Raw genomic sequence first — 23646 nt, forward strand, 5'->3', positions numbered from 1 at the left:
GAACCAGTTGCGCGAGAGGATTATCGCCGCTCAGAAACAGATGCTCGCACTGTAGCGCGAGTGCTGCACCTTCCGAAAAAGCGCTTGGGCCGCACTTGCCTTAAGTGGCGGTTTCCAGTGGTGCTGGGCGCCATCGAACCCTTTGGATTGTGAGCGGGAAGAGCGGCAACCATGCAGTGACTGGCAAAGTGCACGCTGCACAACAAACCGAGCCAGACACGGAGAGCGCAGCTCATGACCTGTGCTGCAGCAGTGACCCTGCCTCGCTCACAGAGCCCAACTCGTGTCCATTGGTGAGTTCTAACAGCGACCTGCCGTCAACTATGTGTTCTACAGGTGCCTGAGACACGCGCTTCAGGTCTCCGGTCAGCGCTATGCGGGTATGGCCGGTTAGTCACCGGGTACGAGCGGACTGCAACTGACCACCGTGTTGACTGCTCAACGCGAAACAGCTCTTGCGCCGGAAAGCGCTCTCTATGAACGCTTCGACCAGGTGGTATGTTCACCCTTCAGACAAGTGACGAGTTGTATGCGTATACCAGCGACTGGCCCGGAGCGTCTGGGGCCGCGGCAACCACTACCCTAGCGAGCACCGGTACCTCATGGGGCGCGCGCTCCTGAACCAGGTACCAATGGAAGCGTTCTTTATCTTCCCAGAGGAGGTCCCAGAGACTGCGGGCAACATGCTCACACCATCCAGAACGACAGAGACTGCAGAGGAAGGGTCCCGGACACTGTTTACGGTGGATAGAAACGCAGGAAACACTGGCTCAGAGCTGCCCCTACCCGCGCTATCCGACGTGCTCACGGCGACCTCGCTGCAAGTAGATCACTCGCTGGAGAACATCGATGAAGAGATAGGATGCGGAGGAATCCCTGAAGCAAGCGCAGTAGGCCATGGCATTTCAGTCGATATAGATGCACTGGACCTCTACCTGGATATGCGGGACGGCACGCAAACCACAGCGTCAGAGCGTCGCGCTCAGGTCGATAACGCGGAAGATTCAATAGCATCGGTAAGAGAAGTCTCGATAGATCAGCCCGAGCATTCAAGAGCCCGTTTGCTATCATGGTGTCGGAGGACGGCCCTACTAGCTCGAAACTTGGCGCTGGAATATGACGGCCCGTACAAGGATCTCGTGCGTCTGCAGGCTCACTGCTTAGCGAATCAAGTTGAGCAGCTATGGGCCGAATCGCCGTGCCGGCACGAAGCGAGAGCACCTGTCGCAACGAGACACTCAGTGAGTGCGTCGGCTTCACTGGCAACTGCTAGCGCAGCTGAACCCCGCGATACACTGTATCGATTACCGACGAATGTTGTCCAGGGTGCCTGTGATGCGTCCGCATCCGATTCGAACACTTGCTCGAAACAAGGAACTGCGGCACGATGCAAGCGGAAACGGCGGAGCTTCGGCGGGATTCACGGATATCAAGCGCGAGCAACGAAGCACCGAACACGAGCGTCTACGAACGAGTATGCCAGCCGCATTCTGAAGCAGTGGCTCCTCGATCACTTTCTAAACCCGTACCCCGGTGATGAGGAGAAGCATCAGCTCATGAGGCGAACTGGTCTCACGTACAATCAACTCAACAACTGGTTTATTAACGCTCGCGTCCGTCTTTGGAAGCCGCTGGTTGACGCCTTGGCGTGCAAACGGCAACGGCAGCAGGAGCAGCCGGGTACTTGACGTTCATTCGTGTCGGCAGCTCGGCAGCACGAGCGCTAGTCAGAACGGCGCTTGCACCCAGAAACGCGCTTGAACGACAGAAATATTTGTTAAGCGAGCAATGGGGTCTCGCTTGCCAAACCAGCCGGAGCAATGTTCGGTTGTTGGCGAACTCTACACCCGTGTCAGAGTAAAATGGGACACTGAACCGCTCGCTCTCTTCATTCCCATGGATTTTCTTACGACAGATCTTAGATGTCCAGCATCGACGTGAGCAGTGCGGCAGTACGAGATGATGGACTCATGCGTACTTTAAGGATGCTTGGACGTCTTTTCGGAGCGACTTGCCCGAGTGTATGTCGCAGGGATTCGGTACGGCATTGTCGTACTGATGGTCCTCGCCACCCTCGAACGAGGGTTCGTAATCTAACCGATACCGTTGTTCAATGCATAGGTACAGGCCTCCGCTGCCTCAAGTTTCTAGCGTGAAACATGTTCAAATCACGCATTCTTCAAGGTTTCGATCTTTGTGTTTCAAGTCGTGGATACAGTAAATCCGCCTTCGGATTCACGACGAACAAAAGCTCCATGTCGCGCCTCAACGACTTGTTCACAGGCGCGTACCCAAAGTCCACTGGACTTGGAACCTCAAATAATAACCGATTCCAGTCGATAGACAAATCATCGTTTCTTGCTGACGATTCGCGAAACCGGATTCCACAGTAGCAGGACGCTTCTCGACAGATTTGTTTCCAGTGGCTCCAGTTTCTTCTGTTTGCACGGGAAAGGGCCTTAAATTCAGAACTGAGTCATCACAGCGATCGATTCCAGCTGAGCATACGTCACCTCTTTGCAACAAAACAGCGTAGACCGATCGACATTTCTCGACTTGTTCTTCAACCTGGATTTTCCTTCCGGTACTTTTTTTCATCTCGGATAACATTGCATTCCGCAAATCCTCGATCGAATGCGACGCAGTGCGCTAGCGTATGCAGCGGACAGTGTACTCGCCCAGGGCATGTATCCGAACTGGCGCGTGTGAACGTCGGGCACGGCACCGGGCGCGGAAACGGTGGCCTGCATCGAGGCGCGCCTTGTGTTCGCGTCAAGCTCATGTACCGAACGATAAAGCAAGCGCTCACGCTCCACAGAACGGATACCAGAGGCGGAGGAGAACCTGTGATGGGCGTGCCAGAGAACATCACCCCAGCTCAATATCACCGCCGCAATGGGTGCACCGCGGCTTCATACGAAAGAAGATGAACATGGCAAGCGAGACGTAGATTGCAAGTTTCGTCGATACATGGAATTCGTCAACAGCAGCCGGAATCAACGACATCGGGACATGAACGCTGCCAGCAACAGCCTTTAAATACTAACAACACGGTACACGATAGAACCTATGCAGCAACCAGTATATCCCAGAGCACGTATGGAGTTTGGGGCTTGGAAGCAGGGCGCGGAATCATGTATGCTTCACCGCGCGCTGATATCGAGCGCACTGTCGGGGAACGCTAGCGTGCTTCAACGTTTTTGTCACAGAAACAAGAATGCTGACAACGGGACTGGAGGGAAACGATAGACCGGCGTATTCAAATCCGGAGAAAACGTGTTGAAAAGGAAGCATTCGCAGAGAACGCCCTCCTAGACGAGAACTGATGACACTGGGAACAGATCCAGACTTTAGCATGTACGCTTTCGTCAGCAAAAGTGGACCCCTTCCATTTTATTCTTATATAGATGTAGGCCCGGGCTGCGCGGAACACGCGCACCCCCGCCCGGGTTTCGAACCTGCATCGTGCATGTGCGACGAGGAACCTTGTACCATTTCCGCCATCCAAGGGCGAGGTTTAAAACACACAACAGGTACGCAGTGCTGCAAACGCTGTTCTCGGAAGCATCGCTCGGGCAACAGCGTTCCCACATGGAGAGCGGGAACGTCCCTCCGCCACCTCCTTGGGAACAGTGCCTTTCGCAGTGCGCTGCTTTGAAACACCACAGGGACGGATACGGCTTGCCGCAAATCACTCCAGTTTGAACCGCACTCGGATTCGGGTTCCACGCAGGTACGCGGACCCTCCGTCGAAACCCCAATGAGCGTACGCAATGCAGCGCTGTGGCGTTCTCCCGCAGCACCCCAACATGACCAGCACTGCCAGACAGTCCCAACTTGCGGCCACAAGCGTTGCAGGTACCCGTATTGTCGCGACGCGTTTCGACCGGATAGCCTCCCTGGATATGATGCTTTCGAACAAAAGCACTCAATTCCGATGCGCCGCAGTTAGCACAGCCCCGCGAACGGATGCTCGCAGCAGCACATATGCGGCGGCCTTGGGCCCAATACCACGGGGTATGTCTGGGCGATTCCACTGCCGGACACTGTACTGGCTCGTTGTGCATTGGACAAATGCGAACCGACGCAACGAAGCGCACTTGCTTGCGACATGGAATGCGTACCACTGAATGGCGGCAACTGGTGCGACCCGTCGCTGCACTTACATGTTCGCCTCCAGGAATATTCTCTGCAGAATTGTTTGAGGCGGACAGACGCGTATGCACCTGCAGTAGCGAAGATGAGCCAGACAAGTGCCGATCCATGGTTCGTACCAGCGACTTGGATGATGTTTTTGCGGCTTTCCACGCTCGAACACGGGAGATGCGCTCTCATCTCGACGGCACAGTGCTGGTTGGTAGCCACGGATGCTGTACCACGAGCCAGGTCCGCCTGATTCTCCAGCTACATAGAGACTGCGCTGACCGCTCCGCACAAAACTTTCTTCGGCAAGTGCGAGTCGCGAAGCTCAGCTCCATGGCGCTTATCTAACGCGATTTGCAGGAACATGACGCGGAACGGAAACTGTTCGTAGTATACAGAATGGCGCGAACACGCTGCGCTCAGCGCCAGCGTGTCGAATGCCAAACCGGAAGCGGCATCTGGCAACGCACGCTGAACACAAGTGCAACCAGAACAGGGTTCTTCACTAATGCGGGAATTCTCTCACATATACACACATCGCCCAGAGGACACGCTTTCGAGAGTGACACGGCGCGTGGACGCGTCGACGTGTCGGTCGCGTGGCGGTAGCACAGGCCTCTGCTGGGCAGCCAAACTGCGCGCGTGTGCTCGAGTACACACGTTCTCCCTCTGCAAGTCGACCTTATGTTCCTTCGTTCATGAACTAGGCAGCTTTCTCGAAACGACCGTACTGCATTTCATAGACTTGATCGTACGCTCCAAGGCGGATGCGAACTGGGCCTGCATCTGCTTTCGGTGTTGAAGAACACGTCAGAATGAACCCCTCTTTCCGAATGTTCGCATCCAGCGCTGCGAACGGGTCCTCCACGTCCCCTGAGAGAAGCCAGGCAGCGCACGTAGTGCAGACGCCAGCTCTGCACGAGCTTGGAACCTCTGTCCATAAACCGCTTGCCTCAACCGCTTCCAGGATACTCTGTCCAGGTTGACAACGAACCACCTCCGTTCGGTCCTGGTACTCTACGGTGATTTCGATCGCTCCGTCCGCTCCCGCTTTCTCGTTCAGACTCGCAGTTGCGCGCAGTTTGCGTAGCGCTGCACGCCGCACGCCCAGCTGCTTGTGTGCCCAGCACGCCGGTCTCCGCGGCAAGGCTCGGACGGTTTCCCAGCGAGTTGCAAACATTCCAGTCAGTTGCTTCCAGCTGCGATGCGAGCTCGTCGTTTGTCCTACTAACCAAGGTTGGCACCCAGCCACAAACATTGGACGTGTTTGACTCATGGTGGCTCGTATACATACACTCGCCTGTGAGGAGCAGCGCAGTCGCCGTGCGCCGCATGCGCACCCCGTAGGTTGGCGCATGCGCTCACTCTGTCCATCAAGGAATCCATGAATCATTCCTCTATTCGACGACTCGATCCGTGAATCGTTCATTCATAGGATCAATATGTCCATGATTCAGTCATTCTTTTATTCTGCGCTGCATACGGCATCAGCACAAGCGAAGCGCGGCGCTCAGCGCCGCCTTCCAGCAGCGCGTGCGTCGTCGAAGCGCAGCGCACCGAACGGTGTTGTTGTAACGATACCGCCGCTTCACGGACGGCAACGCAACACCGTGCTGTGACGACGTGAGCGATGCCAGCAAAGCCAAACATCCGTCTCAGAGGTCAGATCGAGTACTTTGTTTCTCCGTATGAGCAGCGAATTTTTGCGGACTGGTTCGATCCCAAGTTGGTTCTAACAAAGCTCCAACGGAAAGTCAGCGAGAATGCGAAAGACGTTTTACCCGCCTTCTTTGTGCTCGTTGGCACAATATATTTGGGAGACAAACTCCACGAAGAAGAGGCCAAACGGCACCGCTTTTAAAGAGGAAACTCGAGGGACTATGTCTTCGAGTGTGTGCAAGCGCTGGTCGCGTTCATCTCGGGGTGCGCAGGGAGCAGTCGCTGCTCGCTTTTTATGTTCACGGTGACCCCGGGGCGCACCGCGCAGAGTGGCGTCGTTTCCGCCGATTGCAAACCCAGCGCGTGCTTATTTTAGAGCGAGGGTAGCGCCGAACTGTTTCAAACGGTCAACGAGAGCCTCGGCCTCGTTTTTGGGCACGGCACTTTTGATGACCTTGGGTGCAGCCTCAACGAGTTCTTTGGCCTCTTTCAGGCCGAGTCCTAAAGCAGAGCGAACTTCTTTAATAACCTGAATCTTTTTCGCCGCATCATATTTTTCCAAGACGACGTCGAACTCGGACTTTTCTTCCGTCTTCTCTGCAGAACCAGTAGCAGCTGCCTGTGCACCAGCAGCGGCGTTGCCTGCAGTGAACATAGCCTGCTGCATCGCGGCCAGTGCTGCTGGTGTCAGGGCACCGCCTCCGAGGGCTGGAGTGCCCTCGATCCCCAAACGCGATCGAAGCACATCGCTTAACTGCTTGGCTTGCAGTAGGTTCAGAGATAAGATTTCGTCTGCCAGACGCCCGACCCGCTCGTCGACAGGATCGTGGCGCGCGTCTCCGCTTTCGGTGACATTCGGCTGCGTCTTGACGTGAGGAGCAGCCTGCGCAGAGACAGTGCTCCATCGTCTGCCGTCGTGTCGCCAGGAGAGACACAGCTGTGTCGACCGTCGCCCGCAGAAGAGCGTCGGTGCGAGGTACCGCACACACTGGGCAGCCTTTGCCAAGCGTGTGCCAGGCATCGCTGTACGAAAGCCTACGGTGTGCTGCTCTTAGCCAGAAGCGGAAGCGGCGTGTGGAAAATGCAGGCGCGGCGCCCTGGAAAGGCGCTTTGGTCATTCGCGCGACGCCCGGTGATTTCTATGAAAACGAGGGCTGCAATTGTTGCAGGCGGCGTGGATCGCGCTGCCCAGTAGCATCGCCGGTAGAATAGTAAACGAGAATCTCTGGATGTTCATCGAGATCGAGACATTACTCAGAAGCGAGTCTTCATCGTTTCAAGTGCGCTAATCTCGATCAGATGATTCGCCAGCGTCATTCGGCAGTCGGTGCAGCAGACAAGGGGTGCAGTTTCCAACGAAATCGTTGAACACTGCGTCTGCGACACGGTCAGGCGTGCTGTCCCCACTGGCTGTCTTCTTGAAGATGCTCGCGAATATGCCCTGCTGACAGACACCAGCGATGCTTGTGAGCACAACCCCGCCAGCTGACCAAACATTGGCGAGCAAGTGGGCGCGCTCCCGACGAATCCTATTCGCGTGGATCGGCGAAGCGTCAGTCTTTTGAAAACGCTCCCGAAAGCAGCGTCATTTGGCGAGCATCCGCCCATCCACTGGGATGAGGCCCCTCATTATGAACGTCATTCTCCCCGATGATCATCGTCTGTACGGCACGCACAAACGACACCTTTTGCGGACCTGATCCCGTGGTCGTCGAGAACAAGATACGATGGAGACCTGATCCCCTGGCGAGTGGACCAAGCGCAGGTAATGCGGCACGACAGGTGCCAATACTCGGGTGTTTGACGCTGGCCTGGTGATGCAGGATCTCGTCCACGAGAACACTGGACGCCTGTCGATTGCACGCCGGGTCCCGGGGTTACGCACCGAAGGCATGACGACTCCGTTTGCGCCACAAAGTCGCTAAAGTTACATTAAATTCATATTTAGTATAGATATGTACAGGCGATGCGCGACTCGAATGGCAACCTTCGCTCCACCATAAAGTCGCTAGAGTTCCATTCAATGCCAGTTTATTCCATATATGTTCGTACTGCAAATCGTCAGGCAAGCGTGCCCAGAATCGCCACAGGGTGCTATCAACCAGCATTGGCTTGCGAGCCGGTTACCGTCGATAGCACGTCTGCCTGTGTGTGAAAACGACTGACCAGGAGCGGGTACCGTGTTGGCTGCCAGTTCCCGTACCTCTATGGGGTTATGAACGGTACACGAGTCTTCCAACGGGAACATCTGCGAAGTAGCACGGAGCAAATAGCATCCGCTGTAGGTCCGCCTGGCGGGATACCGGCGAACGCCCGGCGACTCCAGACGCTCAGGTTGCAACGCGTCGCGGCAACCGCTCCTGGTGCGGAGCCAGACACAGGCGAGCGCCGACAATTATTCGCCCAGTTCATGGCTACCAGTGTGCTGTGCGGATTTCGTTCAAGGGTGCTGCGATCACCGGGCACCTCGGTGACGAGACACGGCAGCAGCGCCGAGCCGGCTTTCCTCCTGGCTCGCCATGCGGCTTTTCTAGGAGCGCAGGCAGTCACAAGACGTGCGAACACTTGCGAGCGCGATAGGGATAGCCTGCAGCCTCTCCCCGGAAGGTATCTGCAAGGAAGTAAACGTACTTGCGTCCGCCGGCGTTGCGGACGGGAACGATTGCCGCCCCCGTGCCACTGTCAGTCGGCAGCTTTCGATGACGCACAGGCGCCCGGCGGTGAGTCGTGGCGCCCGCAACGCCCGCGTCGCGATGAACCAAAACAGCAGCAGCAGTCTGCGCATGAGACGACTGCGCGAGAAAACAAACCCCGCGCTTCGGAACGGATACCTCCTACGGAATCTCCGCCTCCAGATAAGGCGCGTCTAGACAGAGCCCATAACAACGAGTCGTCCCGTCACGCAGGCGATGGCAATGAACATGGTATTGTGGACACCGTCCCGTATGGCTGTCGATCCAGCCTACCAGAACGCCGTCCAGACCGGGAAGCAGCGCCTGATGATGCGGCCATTCAGGACAACACGAACGGCACCGAGGATACCGTTGTGGAGGATGCGTCCTCGGTGGACGCGGTTGGACAAGCGAAATCCCACGTATCGCCGTCTATCCGCGAGTCGCACCGCGCCCTCATCACTAGCCCCCAACGTGCCGCCATGTCCCTGGTGAGCGGTTTCGCCACAGCCTTGGCTTATGTGACAAGTCGCGTTGTCGATCGAGCGCTGGGACCAGGCACCGCAGCGTCCGTGCAGAGCTTTCTTTCGCATGATCCGTCGCGGCTGCATCCCGAGCTCGCAGACCCTAGTGCTGCGTACGAGATCGAGTTCGAGGATGTGTGCAAATCATTCGAAGCGCGGCCGGTTCTCAAGGGCCTCAACCTTCGGATTCGTCGAGGAGAAGCTGTGGGCATCATGGGGCGCTCAGGGTGTGGAAAATCCACAACACTGCGACTCATTGCGGGCTTTGAATTACCGGATTCTGGGAGCGTTCGCATCCGCGGATGGACGCGAGACGAGCCCATCCAATATGAGCTGGGACCAATCAAAATCGGTATGGTGTTCCAACATGCTGCACTCTTCGATTCGCTCACCGTCTTTGAGAATGTAGCGTTCGAATTGGAACATAACACCGACCTTGAGGACGATGAAATTGAAAAGGCTGTCGATATCATCCTCAGTCGCCTAGGTCTGCGGGATACCCGCGATCTTCTACCAAACCAGCTGAGTGGCGGCATGCGGAAACGCGTAAGCCTTGCTCGGAGCCTGGTCTCGGATTTAGGTAAGGGTGCCAAACCTTTACCCGACGTACTGCTGTATGATGAACCCACTGCCGGCCTCGATCCAATTGCATGTACTCGAATCGAGAATCTGATTCGAGAGGTCCGCGAAACCGTTCCGACGTGTATAGTTGTTTCGCATCAGCTCTCAACCATTCAGCGCACCGTTGATCGAGTGGTGCTTCTGCACGGCGGCCGTATTCGCTGGGACGGACCGGTGTCGGACCTGGGGCACACCGACAACCCGTTCGTTCGCCAGCTACTCTCTGGCGACGAAAACGGCCCCATGAGTGGACCCGAATTCGACCCGGACTCATCGCTCTATGTACCCGAAGACATACAGGACGCCTGAGACCCGAATCCGCCCAGGGATGTTGCAGTGCGCGTCAACAAACCGCCAATGTTCATGAGGAATCGATCTGCATGTCGCGTGCTGCCTCGTGGAGCATACCAGCGTTGCCACCGCACGCAATTTGTTGGCGTCCTGACATGCACTGGGACGCATCCAGCATCAAAACGTCGTTCTGGACGATTCTTGAGGCGGTACCCTCGCGAATACCATCCTCAGACAAGCTCCATCGCTAGCGTCTCTGTGCCTCGGGAGACGCGTCCACGAAACGATCCCGCTGCGCTGCAGCGATTCTGATGCTGTGGTACGAACGATGTCGGATGCAGCTTGTCGATATGCATCGCGCATCATCGCGGGTGCCCTGATTCACGTCGACGAGCGTAGAGTGTCCGCACAAGGTGATATCCGATGCTGCTCTACCGCGGCGGCAGGTACTCGATAGCGCGCGTAGGTAAAGCGAAATCCGCCAATTCGCTTTTCACGATGCGATTCAGTTCGATGAGTACCTGTTGTTGAATTTCGAGAAACCTCCGTCCGTCCGTCACATTCACAATGCAACTTAACTGAATCGGCAACGAGTACTCCGCAAATTCCGTGAAGAATACCGAGATGGACTCTCGGTAGGCCGCGATCTCCGGAACCTCCGCCAGCATTTCCCGCACCCGCTCCACGATCCTACCGATTTTGTCGATATCCTGGTACCGGAGTCCGAAGCGAAGATTGATCCTTCGATTTGTTATTCGAGAGTTATTGGTGAGACGTTCGTTCAAGAGCTGCGCGTTTGGAATCCAGATCGGTCGCCCGTCTGCACCGATGAGCTCGGTTTTATAGAAACCGATCTGGCGCACTTGCCCCGATACACCGAGCGTATTCAACTGGACGGATTCACCGGGTGCAAACGGCGCCCCCAGGGCAAGCATGATGCCGCTGATAAAGTTCTTGGCAAGTTCCTGTGTGGCCAAGCCGACGGCCAAGCCTCCGATACCACCAAACGCTAAGATGGAGCGCAGTGGCAGACCGGTGGTTTCAACGAAAACCAGGAACGCAACAGCGTAAATGAGAACCGTTCCGAGCCTTCCCAGCACAAATATCTGAGACAACGACAGGTCCTCGCGTTCATACAAGAACCAGTTGTAGAACGTGTCGAGCACGAAAGCAAAGTACCCAATCGTAGCGAGACGGGAGATAACGTACGGCAGTTTAGGCCAGATGGTGATTCCCAGTCGTGCACCCAGCACGAGCCCAAACTGACAGGCCATGACCCCCAGCCGCAGTGTTAGGAAAAGTCCCACAGCCCGCTCCGTAGACTCTATCCAGCGCACAAGCCCGTGTTCGTCAGCGGGAATAAGTTTTCTCGTTAACCACTTGTCCGGCAAACGAGCACCGGCTGGTTGAAGAACGCTTCGCGCTAAGATGCGGACCATGCGACGATACGCAACCAACAAAATAAGAATGACGAGCAGGTCAGACAGTGTAAACGCCGCCACGAGCCTTGATTTGCCCCCCAGCGAAACTGGTGTTTCGAGGATGCTCCCAATATCCAGGTTGTGAACGTGCGTCGAAAGGTGCGCTTGCCACAGGCTCGACAGTGCCTGCCGCTGGTGCTGCCCTGCGTGCGCCAGCAGCAGTCTACCGACGCCACGCGGCAACACAGACACCGCCGGGAGCGCTCGTTTTTTCCATCGACACAGCTTCAGTCGTGCATCTCGAGAAAAGATCCTATGCGTATGATATCCTACACCAGAGAAGGGGTTCCCCTGCAGCGGTACGAATGAGAGCGTTTGCGTCGCTAGCTTCTCCATAGGCGTACCAGAAGCGATCGAGCAGCAATGCTTGCTTCGTTTACGCGTCGATCCACCTCGCATAGGTACAAATATTGGAGGCGCGGCGTCCTGGCGCGCGATCCGTGATGCCGCGCTGGATCCGTTTGGCGCGCGACGTGCAAGGCTTCCATGAAACAGAACAGAACTACACATTTCTTTCCTATCTTCGATCGCAGCCGCCGCAGATCGCTTGCTCACCTAATCGATGGATCGATGCATGGATCGATGAACGTAGCGTGGCCGTCACGCGACACACCACGTGTCGCAGCGCGCCGCGCTTCACCGCGATCTGCAGCCACGCGAGCGCACCGAGCGCTGGGCGCCGCACGAACGCACGCACGCGATCGACGTTCGCGCGAATCACGCATTCGCCGGTGTTCCGTACGTGCGCTGTTACGAACACCACCAACACCAACACCAACACCAACACCACAACCTTCATCGTCATCGTCTTAAACTCTGATAGCGGTTCGATCACGAGTCATGTCAGCGGCGTCAAAGAAAAAGTATTTTGAAGATATTGCGGGGGGTTCCACGAAACCGACGGACGTGCTCGAAAGTGGTCCGACGGCGCCGAGTGCCGGCAGCGATCGGAAGCTGGCAACTGTCGCTGCAAAGGAGACTGATCGTCAGTTTTCCGCTGCAAGCAGTCCGATGGAGACTACAAAACCAGCGCAGCCAGCGGCATCGGCAGTGAGCGCACGTGAAGCCACGACGAACGGCCTGTCGAACGCGAAGACGGTTGGCGCGGCTGCGGACACGGATCGCCCAACGCAGACGGCAGCGGCAGCAGCACCGACTACAACCGCCAAGCAGGCTGCCCAGCCTACGAGGCCGTCGGCTCCGACTGCTGTCGAGAACGCCGCCGCGCAAACGAAACCGGAGAAAGAGGCCAAGCCCGCTGCTGCGTCGACCAAGCCCGAGTCGTCGTCGTCGTCGTCGAAGCGGCTCCTTACCATTGGAGAGAAAGCCTACGAGTTGTGGCAGAGTGGAAACAGCCAGGACTCGGAAAAGAACTGGAACGACGCGATCTATCAGCTAGCATGCCAGCGGGCGCACGAGATCTGGTTGGAAACGGGATGTGAGGACTCGGAAGCCAACTTCCACAAGGCACGCGAGGAAGTGATCGCCAACGGCGGTTTGTACGTCTAGGCACGGGTCCGTGCGGAATCGTCCGGATGCCAGCCACCGGTTCGATCAAGGGATTGGCGTGTGTGCGCAAGGCAAGACATGTACGATATGCAGGTTAGTGCTTCTGGGAGAGTTTACCACACACACACACACAGATCTGTATTATATACAAAAGTAAACGCACGTGTGTTGAACACCATTCTTTTCGCCGTGGGAACCTGGATGGCATCTCCGATGATGATGCGCACCGCTAGCGCCACGAGTCGATCGCTCTTCGCAGCAGTTCGTCTGGTGCGCATGCGCACGCGCGCAGGCTAGCCTTGCCCGCGGTCCGGCGCCCGTCGCTGTCCACGGTGACCGGTGGCATCCGTGGTCGACGACGTGGCATCGATTGAGGTAACAGGCACCAGGCCGGCAACCTGTGCAACCGAACTCGAATGCCGTTTCAGTGCCGGCATCTGTCCGTACATGGCCTGTACCAGATCATGCACATCCAGGGGCGGCGACGGCGACGGCGACGGCGACGATCGTGCTGACGGCGATGTCGGCAATGGTGATGGTGAACGTGTGGATTTCGCATCCACCACCTTGTCGTAGTCGTAGGAAAAGGAATCTGCACGAGTGATTCGCTCGCTCCCGGTCAACCGAGGATCATCGTGTGCGTGTGTCCATGACGCGTCTCTGGTCAGCTCTGGAGCACACTCGTCGGTTCGTGAAGATTTCCCAACGAACGATTTCATGAACGACTCATCTACGGTTACAACATGCAAGCCGCTGAGCGGAACCTCGCTCGCCGGTTCCGAGGTTGCCCTCCGCGACGGACCTGCAGCAGGCATATCATTCGTTATCGCCGAGTCGCTGCTCGTCGCCGGTTGCAGCGCCGAACTTTCATACACTGGCGTCTGCAAACAAGCACCTTCATCGAGAATGGCGCCTGCGGATTGAGCCGGGCGATAGAGCACAGAGGCGCCCTCCAAAAACGATGCCGCATGACACGTGTCTACTTCAGAGGCGTGCACGCATCGCGTCTGATCCGTGCTGAGATTTTCCCGCGCATCCGACGGTGGCGTTTCCATAACAACGACAACAGGCACGCCAGCGGCATTGGGTACACTGCTTGCCGGTCGCAGGGGTGGTGCAGTTGGCGCAACGCTGCTGCGTAGCACTTGGGCAACACAATCTGGGGTGCCCAGAGGCGCACCAGGAGGCAAGCCCTGTGCGGCTTCGCGCCTGTCGTTGCCCGCTCGCTCACTGGGCTTCGGTGCCGTATGCACCGCTCTAGTGTCGCTGTTCGAAATCTCTGTGATCGTCGATAATCCCGAAATCGTCTGTGCGGGTGTTCTCTCAACAGGCGGAGACGCAGACGAACGAAGAGCCGTTGGCGCCGGCGCTCCAGGTACACTGACGAGATTGGGGCTCGCCTCCGACTCGGGCGGCTCTTGAAGACGCTCCAGCGGGGTGGTAACGACTCGAATCGTGGGTATGCTGGAGACCGTCTCGACGGGCAGTGGCTTGGTTCGCGGTAATCCGGCGGTCGCTGTCGGTTGCAGATGAAGATCGAGTTGTCGATCAATCGCCTGTGCAATGTTCTCAGCTTGGGCTTCGTCGAGGTTCAGTTCTTCGACCATCTCGCGAGCGACCTGCTCCGCTGACTCCCGATACGGGTCCATGGCGAAGGTGATGCGCTTCACCGCGCCAGACACTGGAATTCGCACTGAAAGCACCAAAATCCCCGAGTATACAAGTTTCCTGTCATTGACGCCGGAACGATTCGTAGCGTCGACCGAGGTGACATCTACGCTCAGGGCGTGTTGCGAATCCGGTACAGCGCTGGTGTCTGTCCCGCTGATACTACCCGATTCCGCCGGAAGGATACTTCGGAAGGACTCATCCGCTCGGCCGATAACACGCACAATGGGACGCGTTGGCGGTGCTGCGGCCGCCTCGTCGATATCCACGCCCTCAAAGATGCGTCTGCGTCCCGGGCCTTGATGTAACGCACCCGCGGCCGCGTCTGCTTGCTGGACACCAAGGAGACCGCAGATAGCGTCCTTCGTGCGTTCTTCTCCCGCGACCGCACTCGAGTCCTTCGCATTCGGGGACTGGTCGTGTAAAGCCGAAATCGTCGGCGATGCATTGTGCGACGCACGACCAGCGATGATGTAGTTCACCGTAATATTGCCAGCCGATGTTGCTTTCCCAGTAGCTGGGTGTTCCACGATGCTATGCGCCTCGGCATCAGGTGTCGTTTGGTCGCCGTTGCGTGCCCGGGCTCGCGACGGTGCATGCTCCATAGACAGTCGCGACACTGTGGTCGATGATGGCGAGGGTGACAGGTTCGATGTCAACGACTGCTTGGCAGCGTTCGTGTCACCGTCGGGAAATTGCGTCATCGACCGCGGAACTTCCAGCGACGAGCGCGAGCGCCCGCTGTTTGGCGAGACCATCAAGTCTACGTTCGAGAGTGAACCATCGTCGCTTTCCCAGTCGGCGAAGAGCGGGTGATTGAGCAGCTGCAATGCTGTCGGGCGCTGCGACTCGGACGCCAAACACTGGAGGATGACGCGCTTCAGATCGCACTCGACCATCCGGCTGAGCGCTTCCGGAAGCACCCCGTTGAGAACCTTCTTGAAGATCTGGCCCGCATTTTCGCATTCTGCGTACGGATACTCTGTGCTGACCATTTCGAGCATGCACATGCCAAAGGCATAGATGTCAATTTTTTCACTGTAATTCTCATCGTACAGTTCGGGCGCCATAAATTCGGGTGTCCCAATGACCGTGTACCCGCATTTGCTCGCGCGATCCTTCACCGAACTCAAACCAAGATCCCCGATCTTCACCTCGCCAATGTTTCCGTTGATGAAAATATTGTCGCATTTGAGGTCACGGTGCATAATCGGTGGCGTACACGAGTGGAGATAATGGATCGCTTCGAGGACGTTGCGGCACCACTTGCGAATAACCTTGACCTTGATCATTTTCACCTTCGCAATATACTGTTTCAAGGTCCCACTCGTCATTAGTTCCGTGATAAAATGCGCTCCTCGGACCCGGCCGCGCTCGTCGCGAACCTCCCAACCTGCAAACAAATTGATAATATTCGGATGCTGAATAGAGCGCAGGATATTCACTTCATTCATCACTCGCTCTGTGTCCTGATTCGTCAGTCTCTGAATATTCAACTTATTCCAGGCCACCTCTATCCCGTTATCTGTATCGAAACCCTTGTACACGGTTTTATAGGCACCGGTTCCGAGAACTTCGGGAAACCTGAGGAATCGGCCATCAGGAGAGCGCTCCTCGAAACAGTCATCGTTGTCTTCCGTGCTGGGGCTCTGAGCGCTAGGCGCAGTCACTATGCCAGCCGGAGCACTGGCAGCTTCACCACTGCGATGCATACCGCCGGCTGCGGCACCAGAAATCATAGCCCCAGCGCCCGGCTGTCCACCGTTCACTGGACTCAACACAGGCGGCGCCGACTGCTCCTGTGTGACAGTTGTTTCGGAGCACACACCAAGCAGAACTGGCGCCGCCTCCGTTGAATCAAAACACGCTGCGGCACTGGGCACCGCCGCACCGGCATCAGCTGGAACCGCGCGCCTAGCCGGCATCACAGGGTCCCACAGCTCCGCCCGCCTAGACACGAACGGCCCATTCACTGAAGAAGGTTCGCCCTGCTCGTCGTCTCCCATCATGCGAAGCAGCTCAATACGCTAACCCTATGCCGGGAACGACGCGATGGGAGAAGGCTTGCGCCAGAAACGCACGTCCAGTGTGTGTGTGTATGCGAGACAGAGAGCGCCTACGCGAGTCCCGTGCGCGCACCGTTTGCAGCAATGCGCGCGCGCCGTTTGACGCCCCCCAGCGCGCCTGGACGCGCACCGCACCGAGGCGCTGGCCCCGCGCACCGGTGCCGTTTGATGGCGCGCCTGGACGCGCGAAGCGGCGCCTTCGGTACATCGCGCGGCGCTCGAGCGCGCGCCGGCACGCATCGATCCACGAAAGGTGCCCGCGACGTCGCGATGGCAGCTGCACGCACAGCATGTGACGTGACAACACGTTTCGGGGACACGCTGCGGCGTGTTGCGTCGAATTACGTTGCGCGCTGGTAACTAGCGCGCAACGTAATTGTATTCCGTGGCCGGGAGCGTGTCGTCGAATGCTGTTTCGCGGTTGATGGCAGGGGCGTTGACGTGCGTTCATTTGAATGAACGAAAAAAATCCAAAGGAAATGCATGGAGATAAAGGTCGGGGATTCCAGAGGGCTGGCATCTCTGGGTACCGTGAAAGGACTGAAAATTCTCTTCTCGTTGACTATCGGGCGTAGGAGAGCAAGTGACGAAATGGAAGAAGAGAAGATATCATCGAGACAAGGCGTTTGTCCTACGGGACGATGACGGGACTATAGTGGGACGGAGGATGCGAGCTCTAGGAATCCTGGCAATCATGCGTTTCACTGGAGGCAATAAACGCAAGGAAACCGTGAACCGGGACTTCAACGCCGCCATCAATACCAGATGATGCGCGGCGCTGGAGACGAGACCCGAGGAGCAGAGGCGAGCGAGCTTTGTGGGGCCCCCTCTGAGGCTCGATGTCTACGTCGAGGAAAGTGATACCGAGCGCAGGCGGTCGGTCAAGAAAGGTTGGGCAGCGTCTGCGCGTGGACACGTACGTAGATCTTCCATGGCTGCGAAACGTTTGCGTTTACTGTCATGTTTAGTAGAGTTTTTTGGTTTGACACGTCGTCTACAGCGACGATAGATCCCAGATTGCGGGATGGAATCTGGTATTCGGGAAAGCATCGAACATGCAGCACCCTACCTTCAAGCTTTGTAACCCCGAATGCTTCTCGTATATATTGGTAGTTTCGTACAGTCTATTGCGCATCGAGTGCCTGCCCTGAGCACCCGCTACAGCGCTTATACCGCTGGTGCGCATGCAGCACAGTAACGGAACGCCTTTGCCATACGACTTGGGGCGTCGCCTGGAGGCGAACTGCCCCTGAACCAGGCTCCGGTCTTGTCGCCGCTGCGCGACGCTCTGGAGAAACCAGACAGCAGCTAGGATGAATCCTGAGCGCCGCCTCTCACGTTCGCGATGTTGTACGCAAAGCGTTGTCGGTTGGCGACGCGGGCTTTTGCTTGGCATTCACCAGTGAGCAGGTGTGCAAGGCACCGGGCCTTCCGACGAGAAGGTAGAATGTGAGTTTGCTGGCCGCTACTGAGCGTTGGGGCTCGCTCAGTTACGAGACCGACGCCTCAATCGATACGAGCGCGGATGGATTGGACGGGCGTATGCGGCCTGTGGGGTGGTCTTGTGCCACAGGCGCTTCCGCTGACGGGTACGCGGTGCGCTCGGAGCTCGGGTGCTCTGCGCGTTTGTTACGGAGTATTGGGGTCAGCGCTGGACACGTTCAGGTACGGAGTAGGAAAATAAGCATGCATAGGATGGGGGTTTGTTGTCTTGTGCGCACACTTGTTTCGGAATGAAGCGGAACGTGTCTATGGAGCCAGGTAGGTTGTGCGCGCTAACGCCTGGGTCTGTTGCTAGTGGTACCAGTACCAGCTTTGGTGGACCTTTCCAGCGGCGGATTTGTTTGCCGGTCCCTTAGTTTTGGATTTAAATGGGCAGGTCTTTCGTGTTGCTCCAGCTCCGTTGCCGGCAGTCGAAAGACGGCGAAAGCAGGTCAAGTCCCGAATGGTCTGCTTTGCGTAGTTGACGACACATCCCGTGCACAAGTAGTTGCTGCGGTCGACGATTCGCTTCCCATGCTCATTTTCCTTGTATGCAGCATCGGTGCGCGAGTCGCAGCAGCAGTACTCGGCTGTGGTCAGGTGTTCTCATATGACCAATAGACTTGTTCCCCGTTTGAGAGCAGGTCTGTGGCGTACGAACACCTGCTTCGGCGCTCGTTGCGTACCCTTCACGGGCACCGAAGGCGTCAGTCGGTACCCGCTTCCATCAGCGAGCCCGGTGCCGTAGCCGCCGATCACTGGCCTCCGCTGGGGTATCCCGTCGACGAGTACGGTGACCGTTGCAAACGCGTACCCTGTTGCCTTCCATAGAGGATTTGTGGAACGCGATGTTCCATATAATGAAACGAGGAACGGAAGAAGAATCAAGGCCGGAGAACAAGTTGAGGAAACTCGATCCGTCTTGGCTTCTTTCATGCAGCGCAGTGAAGCATTCTTTATTGGAATCGATTGCTGGGATGGCTCAAGTCCGAGTCCAAGACCTTCGTCTGCGCAGGATTGAGGACACGACGCGGGCCCTGCTGGAGGTTATCGCGTAACAGGCATCACGCTACAGTCGAGACCAGTTTCGCCGATGACCCTGCAGCCAATACGTATTTCTCTTTCGAGCACGAATCGGCTACTTGACTTGAGACGTCCACTGAGCATTCGGATGGAGCCTGTAACCAAGTCCTCTGTGGACAAGGTCCAGTTTCTCGCCTCGTGAACAGCGCTGTGCGAATCGCTGGGCGCACCTGACGCTTTGAAACACAAAAGATCCAAAACTTGATGCGTCCTTGATCCGAGCATGCTACTCGCACGGAAAGGCCAAGAGTGAATGCTCCTACGCATGGTTTTGAGAATGATATCCGTTATTTTAGAATTCCGTGTTTGAATGCGTTGCGAATTGACTTGCTTTCCGTAACGCAACGAATACCAGCCGCAAAGCGTCGAGGGATCCCGCTTCGAAATGACGGCCAAGGCCCCTAAACAGTACGTTTCAATCAGCAGGCCCCTAGAGATGCGCTGCGAATATCGTGACTGTATATCTGGGATGCTTTTCGGAGAAAAAAATCGCAAGCCACGAGCAGAGCCAGCAGTTCATTGTTCCATTTTTATTTGTAACCGGTGTAAGGCGTTGTGCATCTCGATCAAATCAGGGTGCAGGGGTGCTCACTCGGGTGTCATGTGCCAGTCCTCATGCCAACGCGTGTTCCAGAGACGTAACGTTTGGTCGGCGGCACCGCTCACGAGGCCGTATTCACTCAGTGCGAGGCAATTGACGGCGCCGGTGTGGCCGAAAAACGCCCGACGTAGCATGGACGGACGACCTTGTGCGGGTTCCAGCAGCTGATGCATATCGTAGGCGCGAACGACTTGGTCCGCGCACCCGACATAGAGACGATCGCGGTCGAAGCGAAGCGCATTGATGCTGGAGCCAGTCTCGAGCACTTGGCGGCATTTGGCTGTTCGCAAATCCCACACTCGCACACACTCATCGCTGCTACCCGTGATCAAACGACTCTCATCGAACTGGAGACAGGTGACAGAGGCCTGGGTTGCCTCACCGTCCCCAGACTGCGTCACTGGCAATGTGCGGTGGCAACGTCCGGTTCGCATGTCCCACATTTTGACAGTACCGTCAGCACTTGCCGTGGCGAGCCCGTAGCGCCAAAACTGCAGTGCAGTGATGCCAGCCTCGTGTCCTTCCATGCGCAGGACGCGAGCGCGAGTTTCCAAGTCCCAACAGCAGAGCGTTCGATCGGTCGAACCAGTGATAACACGAGCATCATCCATTTGAATAGCCATGATAGCACCACGATGACCTCCAGCGAATACGTGCAGACATCGGTGACGTCGTGTGTGCGGCAGAGAAGTCAGCGGCGACGAAGCGCTTTCCTCGGCGTCGTATAGTTTCCACAGACGAGCGGTGCGGTCCGCAGATCCCGACACCAACAGTGTGCCTGTTGGATGGATATCGAGGGCGTGTACCCAGCCCTCGTGGCCGTGCAGAGTGTCCTTCCGCGATCCAAACGGATCCTTTGAGTCCACAAAAGACTCATCCAAAGACATGCAGACTGAAAGATCCCAGATGCGCAGCGTGCGATCAGCAGACGCAGAAACAATGATATCTGCTTCCTCGTGCACATCAGCAGCGAGCACCTGGCCAGTGTGCCCGTAAAGCGTACGAATGCAGAGGCGAGGGGTCAGGGAGTCGCGTTCGGAGCCCCGGGCGCCGCTGCTACTGTGGCGGCTTTCATTGGCAACGGCTCCGAGACGTGCTCCGGTCGGCATGTCCGCTGCTGCTTCGTCGGAGCTCTGTGGAGGATTCTCCGTTTTGAGCTCGGGAGGCGCACTCGTTGCACTGGGTAGGAAACTCGATCGACCGCGCCGCTCTTTGAGCGCTCGCTCCACCGCCTGAGCGACACCCGAGCCCTTGAGTTGCCGGATACGCTCCTCGAATGCAACGCTTTCAGAGCCAATAACGGTAACCTTCTCGTCCAAATTTCCAAGAAGTAGACGACTCAGTTCATCTCGCTCGCCCAGACTCTCCAGTTTCTCTTCCAAGGCATGTTTCTTGGTCAAAAGCTCTGCGAGCGCGGCCTCAACTTCCCGCAAGTCTTGAACGGTAGCGGCGCGCGCACGATAACATTTTTCGGACTCTCGAATGAGGTACTCTCGATCCGCTTGAAGCTCCAGATATAACCTCGCGATGTTTTCCAGAGACACAATATGCATGTTTGGCGACATGCGCATAAGCCGTCTCTGTAACGGCGATGGCGCAGCGAGTGGCCCTTGATGACGATCGCTTTCCTCTGGTGCATTTTCCAATAAACCTCGGACTTTCTCTTCGGTCACATGCGGAGGCACATCGCTGGCTCCTTGCGACTGCAGAATGCGCGTCAGTGGCGATACCTGATCGTCTTTGGTTGAGGCAAGGTTTTTCGCCGCACCGAGCCAACCAGGCGAATCGGCTTCTTCATCCTGGTGGCCGAACGGAGATGCCGGTTCGACTGAGCTCGCGCCGTCCGCACCGATAAGCGTGGACGCAGCCTGTCGGTCACTGCGTCCGTCTCTGTCAGGTGCTTCACTGACCTGCTCGTCTGAGTGGTCGATACCAGCGTGTGCACCCTGCGGCGTCCGCGTATTATGAACGGCATTTTTCACCGCCAGTGCCCTGTCCGCGTTTCTGCCAAGAGGCTCCCGAGTCGCCCCGGGACGTAGACGCGCCGCCCCGCGCTCTGGAGGCTTGCCCTCGTTCGCAGACGGCTCGACGCTTCCACGAAACTTCTGAAAAGCAGCTACTGGATCCAGTGCCTGGAGGTTCTCAGACTGTTGGTTGGTCCGCTCCCGTAGGGGCCTACTTGTGCCCTCACCTGGCCCATGGACCTTGTTCCGGGTCACAGTTGCTGCTACTTTCTTATCTTCTTTGGTCGCTTGCTTCGACTTGGTGCGCGCCCGAGTCCCTTCGGCACGAGCAGCGCTGTTCGTCCAAATACCCATCCCAGAAAGAGCCTCAAACATTTCAAAGGGAACGCTAATCGCGCAGTGCAGATAAAGCACGCCGAGCACTACCCCAAGAACAGGGAACGGTTCTGGGGTTCCGCGAGTCCCACCGCCAGCCCCCATTTCAAATTGCCGCACCTGGGCGACGCGCCACCCCGGAGGCGCATCCCGAGCGCGCCATCCGCGACTGACGGCAGCGCAGCGATCGATGCGCTCGCGGCTCCGGAGCGGAGAGCGCTGGTGCGCGTGCGCTGCCTCGGGGCATCCTCCCTGGACGAGTGAGGCACCCGCGGTACCTTGTCGGCGATTTGTAGAGCTGCATAGGCCGACGCGCATACAGCAGCTTCTCACTCGATATTTGGTGGCGATTTGTAGAGCTGCATAAGCCGACGCGCATACAGCAGCTTCTCACTCGATATTTGGTGGCGATTTGTAGAGCTGCATAAGCCGACGCGCATACAGCAGCTTCTCAGTCGATATTTGGTGGCGATTTGTAGAGCTGCATAAGCCGACGCGCATACAGCAGCTTCTCAGTCGATATTTGGTGGCTGATGGCGACCAGCTGGACGCTCCAAACAGCATCGTAAGCAGGGCTTTATCCGAAGAGTACTTGCAACGCTTCTCGGTTGTGCGCAGCGCGCGCCAGTGATCACCAGGTTTGGTGCTTTTCCAGAAGGCATTAATCGGGGTTGAGCAAACCCATTGCCATAGAGGCAGCGCATGTGCAAATGTTTTTTGAGATCCTGTACTTGAGATGAGCACCCGCTTGCGTAGGCTTCCCCGAGTCTGCTGATCTATTCGGACCTGATTCATGTGTAGCGCTGGGAGCGCCACTGCAATGCTGTGTATTTTTACTAGTTCGCGTCCGGGTGCGCGCAGGTTTATCTCCGAAACAGCCGTGCGGCGTCGGAGATCCCGTCCCAGTTTCTCGCTAGCTGCGCTGGTCCAGCTAGCTGACTTGAAGTCAACGAACGCTTGCGACTGGCCGTTCATTTTGGGGATCGTTCCGCTCGTTGAGAAGCCCGCACAAACACTGTCTACGACCTCGTCAGAGACTGGAATGAACCCATCAGTTGAGAGCCGGGATTGCTCAATATCTCCGCATTTATCACACAAACCGAATGACAGGGTCTCCGCCTGTGATCGTCCTCATCCCTCACGATCAAGAATAGAGGCAGTGTGCTTCCGGTCGCGAAAATGAGGTGCAACTGGATTCCACGGCCGACGCACCGAAGCATGTGCATCGTCGGCAGCGCGATGCCTCACATGCCATAGCTCTGGAGCGTTCGACTCGCCACGTGAATCACCAAGCGATGCAGAAAATAGTATTGCAGGCGTCAGCAGGCAAGACGATTGGTGCCGATTACTTGGGATCAACAACGCATTCGTCGCGACAGCGCGAATGCATCGCAAAGAATAAACGCTTTATGGCCCGGAAGCGTATTCTTTAGCGCACTCGGCCGGAAACGCCTGACGGTTGCATCCCCCGAAGACGCTCGTACGCACCTCTCCGCTCTAATAGTCT

At 57.0% G+C, this 23646-nt stretch overlaps 9 protein-coding genes and 1 non-coding gene across 10 annotated transcripts, besides 2 other annotated features; 5 read left to right on the forward strand and 5 right to left on the reverse strand.

Moving 5' to 3' along the window:
* Positions 1-602: 602 nt before the first annotated feature.
* CYME_CMR176C (unknown homeobox protein) lies at positions 603-1688 on the forward strand (the record flags this gene model as incomplete). The annotated part of the gene is made up of 1 exon (XM_005538400.1): positions 603-1688. The coding sequence occupies one exon, from the start codon at positions 603-605 to the stop codon at positions 1686-1688; it is 1086 nt and encodes a 361-aa protein (XP_005538457.1).
* A 3158-nt stretch (positions 1689-4846) lies between these two features.
* On the reverse strand, positions 4847-5419 carry CYME_CMR177C (similar to ferredoxin; the record flags this gene model as incomplete). Its single annotated transcript, XM_005538401.1, has 1 exon — positions 4847-5419. The coding sequence occupies one exon, from the start codon at positions 5417-5419 to the stop codon at positions 4847-4849; it is 573 nt and encodes a 190-aa protein (XP_005538458.1).
* Positions 5420-5773: 354 nt separating this feature from the next.
* Positions 5774-6004, forward strand: CYME_CMR178C (cytochrome c reductase ubiquinone-binding protein; the record flags this gene model as incomplete). Its single annotated transcript, XM_005538402.1, has 1 exon — positions 5774-6004. One exon carries the CDS (start codon positions 5774-5776, stop codon positions 6002-6004), a length of 231 nt encoding a protein of 76 aa, XP_005538459.1.
* Positions 6005-6169: 165 nt separating this feature from the next.
* On the reverse strand, positions 6170-6823 carry CYME_CMR179C (mitochondrial ribosomal protein L12 precursor; the record flags this gene model as incomplete). Its single annotated transcript, XM_005538403.1, has 1 exon — positions 6170-6823. One exon carries the CDS (start codon positions 6821-6823, stop codon positions 6170-6172), a length of 654 nt encoding a protein of 217 aa, XP_005538460.1.
* A 1194-nt stretch (positions 6824-8017) lies between these two features.
* On the forward strand, positions 8018-9928 carry CYME_CMR180C (ATP-binding subunit of unknown ABC transporter; the record flags this gene model as incomplete). The annotated part of the gene is made up of 1 exon (XM_005538404.1): positions 8018-9928. The coding sequence occupies one exon, from the start codon at positions 8018-8020 to the stop codon at positions 9926-9928; it is 1911 nt and encodes a 636-aa protein (XP_005538461.1).
* Positions 9929-10341: 413 nt separating this feature from the next.
* On the reverse strand, positions 10342-11727 carry CYME_CMR181C (similar to small conductance mechanosensitive ion channel; the record flags this gene model as incomplete). The annotated part of the gene is made up of 1 exon (XM_005538405.1): positions 10342-11727. The coding sequence occupies one exon, from the start codon at positions 11725-11727 to the stop codon at positions 10342-10344; it is 1386 nt and encodes a 461-aa protein (XP_005538462.1).
* Positions 11728-12231: 504 nt separating this feature from the next.
* CYME_CMR182C (hypothetical protein) lies at positions 12232-12900 on the forward strand (the record flags this gene model as incomplete). Its single annotated transcript, XM_005538406.1, has 1 exon — positions 12232-12900. One exon carries the CDS (start codon positions 12232-12234, stop codon positions 12898-12900), a length of 669 nt encoding a protein of 222 aa, XP_005538463.1.
* A 293-nt stretch (positions 12901-13193) lies between these two features.
* Positions 13194-16577, reverse strand: CYME_CMR183C (WNK-like protein kinase; the record flags this gene model as incomplete). Its single annotated transcript, XM_005538407.1, has 1 exon — positions 13194-16577. One exon carries the CDS (start codon positions 16575-16577, stop codon positions 13194-13196), a length of 3384 nt encoding a protein of 1127 aa, XP_005538464.1.
* Positions 16578-16987: 410 nt separating this feature from the next.
* On the forward strand, positions 16988-19565 carry CYME_CMR184T. Its single transcript, XR_002461611.1, has one exon. It is a non-coding gene; the product is annotated as a hypothetical transcript (transcript).
* A 222-nt stretch (positions 19566-19787) lies between these two features.
* Positions 19788-22139, reverse strand: CYME_CMR185C (mitochondrial division protein Mda1; the record flags this gene model as incomplete). Its single annotated transcript, XM_005538408.1, has 1 exon — positions 19788-22139. One exon carries the CDS (start codon positions 22137-22139, stop codon positions 19788-19790), a length of 2352 nt encoding a protein of 783 aa, XP_005538465.1.
* Positions 22140-22384: 245 nt separating this feature from the next.
* Positions 22385-23646: part of a sequence feature (possible transcribed region) that runs on past the window's edge.
* Positions 23540-23646: part of a sequence feature (possible transcribed region) that runs on past the window's edge.

Source organism: Cyanidioschyzon merolae, chromosome 18 (assembly GCF_000091205.1).
Source record: "Cyanidioschyzon merolae strain 10D DNA, chromosome 18, complete genome".
NCBI classification, from domain to species: domain Eukaryota; phylum Rhodophyta; class Bangiophyceae; order Cyanidiales; family Cyanidiaceae; genus Cyanidioschyzon; species Cyanidioschyzon merolae.